The sequence below is a fragment of the Camelus bactrianus genome, chromosome 7, assembly GCF_048773025.1.
Source record: "Camelus bactrianus isolate YW-2024 breed Bactrian camel chromosome 7, ASM4877302v1, whole genome shotgun sequence".
NCBI lineage: Eukaryota > Metazoa > Chordata > Mammalia > Artiodactyla > Camelidae > Camelus > Camelus bactrianus.
In genome coordinates, this window is record NC_133545.1 from 32,419,586 (window position 1) to 32,427,914 (window position 8,329).

The 8,329-nt window shown below is 38.2% G+C and overlaps 1 protein-coding gene across 4 annotated transcripts; it reads left to right on the forward strand.

The window, feature by feature from the left end:
• The first annotated feature begins 2,896 nt into the window (after positions 1-2,896).
• On the forward strand, positions 2,897-7,963 carry GPR85 (G protein-coupled receptor 85). 4 transcript variants are annotated; one of them, XR_012508110.1, is made up of 4 exons: positions 2,897-3,913; positions 4,070-4,187; positions 5,297-5,386; positions 6,498-7,963. XR_012508110.1 is itself a non-coding variant. In XM_010947640.3 (3 exons), the coding sequence occupies exon 3, from the start codon at positions 5,467-5,469 to the stop codon at positions 6,577-6,579; it is 1,113 nt and encodes a 370-aa protein (XP_010945942.1). In that variant the 5' UTR covers positions 2,911-3,913; positions 4,070-4,187; positions 5,297-5,466; the 3' UTR covers positions 6,580-7,963. The 4 variants fall into 4 exon arrangements, 3 of the variants coding, with proteins under 3 accessions (XP_010945942.1, XP_045367108.1, XP_010945943.1); XM_010947640.3 differs by having other exon boundaries at positions 2,911-3,913; positions 5,297-7,963; XM_045511152.2 differs by having other exon boundaries at positions 2,911-3,913; positions 4,073-4,187; positions 5,297-7,963.
• The last annotated feature ends 366 nt before the right edge of the window (positions 7,964-8,329 follow it).

Sequence of the window (8,329 nt, forward strand, 5' to 3'; positions counted from 1 at the left end):
AAACATGGCTTCTATCTCCTTTTGCCAATCACATCTATTCCTTTGTTTCTGTTTATTCCACCCCCTCCACTTTTACCAGTTCAAGCTTTCCCTACATTGATGCAACTAGCTGTATAACTGATCCTATCTCTTGAGTTTTCCTTTTCTGCAAGATCTAGCACAGTGATTCCTACACAGTAACCTCAACAAATGTTTGTTAAATGAATTAAATAAAGGAACAAGTTTTAAAGTTTTCCAAGAGAAGGAAAATGTCAACATAAATGCCTGAAAAGGTAAATAGCTAATTTTTTTAAAAGCTTGGATCTTAAATTAAGAAGAAAAGTCTTAGAGATACTAGCTTCAAAATTAAAAATATATAAATGGAACCTGTTTTATTACAGAATAAAAAGAAAAATCTGACAAGTGAAACTTTTAGCATTTTGGAAAGGAACATGCCGTATACTTAATCTTCTTAAAACTTATTAAAATTCTGAAGAAATGCTACTGTTTGGGGTGTTCACAATTATGGTTATTCCAAATTCCCACGGCACAATTTTTTAAATCCAATGGTAGTTTTTTAGGTCTAGTATATTGTTTCACCATTCTGTTCCTCAAGCACATGGAGTATAAAGCCCTAGAAACCTTCAGTTACTTAGATGTCACTGTGAAAAAAGTAACTTTTCGTCACAGACTATGAGGTGACATTTCTGTTGGTCACTTGGTCTAGGTTAGTGAACTTTTAAAAATAATCTATTGGAATATGTTTCTATGCAAAGTCCCTGATGAGGGCTGTTCTTACCAAGACCACTTCCAGAAATTTTATAGAAGTTTCTTCCTCATATATATAGCTTTAGATTTTGGTAAGGATTGGGACTATCAAAGACACATGTTTTTAAAGGTTTAATGAAAAGTGGGAGAGATAGTACTTTAAACAATCACAAAAATCTTTTCTTAGAATATTTATCCTAGCCCATCATTCTTTATAATTTGTGAAGGACTGTTTACTTCCTGACACTTTTTCACATAATGCATAGAACAAAAATACTGCATTTATCCATCATGAGACTGTACATCACCTGGCAAAAATCTGAAATGTCCTATTAATTTTGAAACGAAGCTAATTGCTGCTTTAAATTTAAAAATTGTATATATTTATTATAAGAACCAAATTAAGAAAATTACATTAGTCTTCCTAATCCACTAATCAGTATAGTAAATGTAATATGCCAAGAACTTAAAAACCTTTAGACTCCTTCAAAGTTTTAAAATACTTCAAACCCGCAGTATAAAATATTTTGTTGTTTGTCTCTTTACTCTTAACCTGACAGTCAATTTTTCTATATTTGGAGACATAAGGAATCAAAAGAAGTTATCTATGATCAATAAAGTTATGACCTGAACAATTTGAAGCAATAATTTTACATTTGAGAACTTATAGGTGATATGAAGATTTTGTCAGCTATTAAATATATTTTCTTAAATCCCTGTTGACGGAAGATGTAGGCTTCAATATTTTTTCCAGTAGAGTTAATGAACTATATGAAAAATATCTCATTAATTTCTTAAGCCCCCTTGTGAGGCAAGAAAATGACATTCTCATCTAACAGCTGGAAAAACTGAACTAGTGGGTATAACTGCACTCAATTGCAAAGGAAAATAATAGCCTAATATACCCTGACTTGTAGATATGAAAGAATGTTGCATACAAATATCCTCTCTCTTATTTTTAAAGAATCAATACCTGCTTCTTAAAGTTTAAGGATAAACTCTTGGATCTTGGCCCTGTACCTTTTGGCAGAGTAAATTATTGCCTCATGAACAAGCTGTGCAGTCACCTTCTTAATTTACTTTTAAATAGCTTTTCTGTAATCCATATAATCTAAGATTAGGCCAATCAGGAATCTTCAGCAAACTTAAGTCACTTATTCTATAGATTTTTTTAACTGTAAAAATTCAGGAAATAACTCTTTGCTAAGTACATTGGGACACTAATTGGGAAGTAAAAAGGAACAAATTGAATTGATTTGTGGTTCCACAAAATTTGATGTTTCACTCACAAGTTGCAAACCATCATATATTTTTGAGCACTTCTGAATCTATTTGTTTAGTAAAAATGTGGAATATTTCACTAGAATGGAAATGCCTTCAAGTTACTTCCAGTACTGCTGTAGAATTGATTTTTCTAGGTTCACAGAATGCCAAAGTTAGGTTTTATATATACTTTATACATATAAACATATATATCTTTTAATCATTATCTATTTTTTTTTAACTGGGTTTAGGACATCCCAAAACCAATCAGTGAAATATAACATCATTTGTAACATCATTTCACTATTACCAACATAGGGCTTTGTGTAATGACTGTGACATCATGACAGTGAAGTATTCATTTTTAAGCTTTAAACAGAGAAGGCTTTATACCTCGGTATGTCCAATAGAAACACAATATGTAAATTAACCCATATTATCTGTATGCTGATTGGCTTGAGTTCCCCCAACTGTCACAATCTCACCACCCAGCAATGAGGTATTTTACTGCTGTCTGGAGATCAAATTATTGCTGTAGAGAAGTAGAGAAGATCTTTATTTTTTTCTGTTTCATTAACAGATTATTATAAAGCAATAAGCATGCAGGAAGAGAAGTAGACGTTTTACACTGGGAATTAATGAAAGCATGCCTGCTTGTTTTTTGCAAGTGGGGGATTGTTGTCGTTTAACATCTTATACCACCCCCACAAACAAAATTCTTCCGAAATGGTAAAATAAGGAAATGCATGATTCCAGAGACATCCCTAAGTGCCCATGTGTCAGGCTTTGTGGTGTCTTGTAATATCATCGGACCTTTTGGACGGGTGTAAGTTTTATGAATTCGTTATATTCCTAGTATTTTTCTTCCGTAATAACAAAGGGGGGGAAGGAAACTCACACATACACATAATCGCCGTGACATTACCAATCTATGGGTCAGCCGTACTTGCAAGAAAGAGAAAGAAAAGCTGTTGCTCAGTAGGGTGAAATGCAAGGCATAGTTGTTTAAAATTTGTGTAAGCCTGATTCTTTAGTCATATTCGTTAAGGGAGAATGGAAGTAAATCATTTTGCAGTTGTCCTCTGAACTTAGCTTCTCCCTACTTAACGTGTATCTGCGTGCACTGGAGAACAGAAGATGACTAACAAAGACAGGGCTGCTCTAACCTGCTTTCCCTTCTCCACTGACAAGATTCTTCCTGACTGCGCTTTTTCCTTTTTTAAAAAATTTCTTTTCTTTCTTTCTCCTTCCTCCCTCCCCTCCTCCACCCCCCTCCCCCCGCAAGCTACCAGCTAACCTGCAAATGCAAAAGTCTGCTGGAGAAATCATTAAAGAAGAAATCGAAAAGAAGCTTCCAATGCTTTGGACCACCCTAAAAGAGCATGGAAGAAAATGTTTGGGGAAAGCGAGCGTTCCAGGAAGCTGAGGAGGGGGAGGGCACCCGGGCAAGGTGGCTTCTCCGTGCGCTGCCCTAAGAGAAAAGAATGGGCCTGAGGTCCTGGACGAGGCTTTCCAAACCCCCACTTCCAATGCAGGGAGAGAAAAGTTCAGAAGCAGCCACAAGAGGACAAAAGCCCAATTTTGCCAGTTCAACAGGACAGGATATTCAATAAACCCAGCCATCTCTGGAAACGGGTCGGTGCTCCTGTTGGCTCCACACAGGCTGAAGTAGCCCCTGCCGCCGCCCTCGCCACCGCCGCCGCCGCCGCCGCGGCCCCTGCGTTACTGGGGGAGACGGTGCCGCTGCGACAGGGGAGGACGCGGCTGGAGCTCAAGGAGGCTCCAGCGCGCAGGCGCCGCCGAGCCCTGCCTGAATGCTCAGTCAAGGCACTAAGGCAAAAAAAAAATCAGCAATTTATAGAAAGAAGAAGCTATAGTCTGTCGGGATATCCAACACCAACAGGTAGGAGGATATACTCTCTGCTAAGTTTGGGGGGGAGGGGGCGCACAGTGTTGGTGAAACTGCAGGTTCACCGGGAGAGAACGCTCCTTGAGCTTTTTTTTTTTTTTTTGACAATAAACTGCATAATGGAAGTACATTCAGACAATGCATCTTCAGTAGGGCTTATTGAGAGCTCCATTTCTGGAAAGCGTTGCAAGACTGAGGAATATCAGACTGCGAATCACCGGGAACAGTTCCCTTGCAGCAGAGAAGCAATCTCTCTCCCCATCTTCGCGTATGTAATGCATGTCTCTCTCCCCCTCCCCCTCCTCCACCCCCCATTATAAATCCAGGGGTGGCGGATTTCAGGTTTCGTAATGTTGCATGATGCGATCGGTATTTACCAGGGGATGTACCGGTGGGGAAATTAAAATCATCGAACGCAGTTTTGCCTGGGCTTCCATCAGCATATTGTCGGCAAGTAAGAAGTGGCAAAGGAAACATGCTTCGTGGGAATAACAGAGGAAGCCTATTTCCCTGGTGGGGCTTCCAGGCACCTAGGAGACAACGTGCATTTTGTTTTAAAATGAAGCCACTTGTGATTTTGCAACAAAGATTATCAATGTAAATGGGAAAAGCTTAATTGCCCAAGAAATACAGGTTCATGTTAAATTCATTTGAATCCAGGCAGCCAAGGTTTACAAATGGAAGTGCATTATTCCTCTGGGTGTTTCCCTGACCAATATTTACATTAACCATATTTAATAATCATGTGGGCTTAAAAGAGAAAGGATCTGCCAAAAATGGGGGTGGGGGGGTGGGGAGGGAAAAGACAAAAGATTAAATCACATCAAATCCTGGAACAAGTTCCTATTAATTTCGAAGTCTAATGTTGAAATTATGCTTTAAGATGAATCAACAAATATTCCTCTTATATTATGCAGCATGAATAGGGGCATCTGAATTAAAGACATATATTTTGCAAGGGTTCTTCAGATCCATATCAGCAGAGAAGCTGCCAGGAAAACACTGACAGATACTAACAGACCTCACATATATGTGGGTAGTCTCCCCTCTGTCTCCTATTAGCAGTCTTGTAGATTACATTGCAACACTAGTGCATAATTCTTGGACTGGCATATTTTACAACTGGGGAACATTTATTCCTTCTCTCCTAAAGGTACCCAATCAAATGTATGTTCTTTTGAATAGGGACATTTTAAAATTCATCTAGCTCAGAAAAACAAGCCAATTCTCCGAAATCTCAAGCAATACTAAAGCAAATAATATTATTCAAAATTAAAACTTTATTTGCTTCCTCATAAATGAACAGCTTTATGTTAGCACTGCCTGACATCATTGCTTGTTAACTTAAGAACTGATAGCTCTTTTTTTTCCCCCCAGATATTCTGATGGCAAATCAAATGGAAGAAAAGAGGAAGCATGACTGCAGATCGGATCTGTTCTCTTTGTGGATTACATTTTCAGTAAAATGTATGGATCTATCTTTTCCTTGTTCTTATATCTAGATCATGAGACTTGACTGAGGCTGTTTCTTTATCCTCCATCCATCTATGGCGAACTATAGCCATGCAGCTGACAACATTTTGCAAAATCTCTCTCCTCTAACAGCCTTTCTGAAACTGACTTCCTTGGGTTTCATAATAGGAGTCAGCGTGGTGGGCAACCTTCTGATCTCCATTTTGCTAGTGAAAGATAAGACCTTGCATAGAGCACCTTACTACTTCCTGTTGGATCTTTGCTGTTCAGATATCCTCAGATCTGCAATTTGTTTCCCATTTGTATTCAACTCTGTCAAAAATGGCTCTACCTGGACTTATGGGACTCTGACTTGCAAAGTGATTGCCTTTCTGGGGGTTTTGTCCTGTTTCCACACTGCTTTCATGCTCTTCTGCATCAGTGTCACCAGGTACTTAGCTATCGCCCATCATCGCTTCTATACAAAGAGGCTGACCTTTTGGACGTGTCTGGCTGTGATCTGCATGGTGTGGACTCTGTCTGTGGCCATGGCGTTCCCCCCAGTTTTAGATGTGGGCACTTACTCGTTCATTAGGGAAGAAGATCAATGTACCTTCCAACACCGCTCCTTCAGGGCTAATGATTCCTTAGGATTTATGCTGCTCCTTGCTCTCATTCTCTTAGCCACACAGCTTGTCTACCTCAAGCTGATATTTTTTGTCCACGACCGAAGGAAAATGAAGCCAGTCCAGTTTGTAGCAGCAGTCAGCCAAAACTGGACCTTTCATGGCCCCGGAGCCAGTGGCCAGGCAGCCGCCAACTGGCTAGCAGGATTTGGAAGGGGTCCCACACCACCCACCTTGCTGGGCATCAGGCAAAATGCAAACACCACGGGCAGAAGAAGGCTATTGGTCTTAGACGAGTTCAAAATGGAGAAAAGAATCAGCAGAATGTTCTATATAATGACTTTTCTCTTCCTAACCTTGTGGGGCCCCTACCTGGTGGCCTGTTACTGGAGAGTTTTTGCAAGAGGGCCTGTAGTACCAGGGGGATTTCTAACAGCCGCTGTCTGGATGAGTTTTGCCCAAGCAGGAATCAATCCTTTTGTCTGCATTTTCTCCAACAGGGAGCTGAGGCGCTGTTTCAGCACAACCCTTCTTTACTGCAGAAAATCCAGGTTACCAAGGGAACCTTACTGTGTTATATGAAGGAGCATCTGTAAATCTTTAGCCTTGTGAAACACTAACCTTCTCTGCTAAGCAATTGTGGCCTGTAGCCATTTCTTGAGAAGAAAATCAAGAATGGGATCAGCAGTTATAAGGATTTGGGCAACATTCTGCAGTCTTTGCAATAGTTCACCTATAATCCTATTTCAAATCTCAGAGTGATCCTGCTGACTGCCGGCGAAGGTTTGTTATTAAGAAAGGACTGAACCACTGCCCTAAGTTCTTTATGTGGTTGAAAACTAGATAATGAAAGTAGCAGGTGCTAAGTATCAGTGCTAAATGCTGTGTATATCACTACTTACGAAAAAACATAAAAAAAAAAAGATTAGCATTGGACATCTTAATAAATTAAGTTGACATGAGGTAAATGTGTTGATAAAAACTAATTTTAGAAGTTTGAAGACTTTAAAACATTTCATACTATTATTGTTTTGCAAGGACTAAAATATTTGGAGACTTAAAGTACTGTAATTCACTAAAGACATGCCATGAATTATTGGATTATCACACTTTTGAAAAATCGCCTTGTAAGTTTTGGGGAGCATTCCAAAGCAGTATATTGGTTCCAATTAGAGTTTACTTTTTTGTATTAATACATTGCTATTTCTAAATACCACTTTCCTTACCTATTAGTGAACTTGCTAGCATCAAACTGTATTATGTGATTTTTGTTGATTTGGTATAAAGTTTTTCCAATTCATCTATATTTTATGATTACTAGATATTGGTCTGGGAGGCAACATTAATGGTACCAACCGGTCACAATTGAGCACTTCTAATAATGCAGAATAAACACATGTTGCCTTAAAGGGTTATCTAGTATCATTCATCTTATTTAGCATTGGAGCAAGTTGGAGTCAAGGGAAATTGAATCAGTAACTGGTCATGGTCACGCATCTGGAAGTGCATGGACGATCATTTAATACTCTTTTTCTTTTTTCCTCACATGGTTTAAAAATCAAGGTGCACATCACTGGGATAATGAGATTTTCTTCTGAGGTGTGCTACCCATTCTAGTGTGTTCTAAGAAGCAGGCAGTTGATGTGTGTTTATATTTTAAGTCAGCTGTCAAGGGGAGACCACAGCCTTAGTATGACATCCTGCACAATTTGTGAAGCATTTATTCTACTGAAGGCACAGTCTTGTTTATACTTTCTGCACATTCAGTGTATTGGTTGTTTAAATTATTTCAGTTTTAACTTGTGAAAGCTTATAATATGATTTCTGGTATTTTAGAAATACATTAGAGTCTGTGAGTCTCATTCTTTAAGATACAGATGTGTGAATTTCAATATAAAGTTGCATTTGCCAAAATTTACTCGTGTAGCCTGTTACTTTTCTTGGAATAAATTTTACATTTTTGGCATTTAATTGTTTTTTTTTTTTTTAACCTGGGAGACAAGCACAAACTAGGAAGATTAGCTTTACTATGGTTTTGTTTTTCTATTTATTTTTATAGCTGCTATATTCTGGAACTGGAAATGCGTGAATGATAGAGAACATAAAGCTGATAAACTGACAAACAGTATTATCTGCAAAAGCATTATTTGGTAGCTTATCATACTTATTCCTCTATTTATTCTTACAAGCCAGTAATATTTAGAGATGTATACCTGCTTAGTTAGTTGGTTCAGAAGTTTAACATAAATATCACATTTTAGTTTGGGGCACAGTAGAAATTTTGGATTCTAAATATATATATTGTAAAAAGGAATGGTTTACATTTATGTTA

Coding starts and splice junctions, on each gene's coding strand:
- GPR85 (XM_010947640.3), top strand. CDS start 5,467: ATGGCGAACTATAGCCATGCAGCTGACAACATTTTGCAAAATCTCTCT.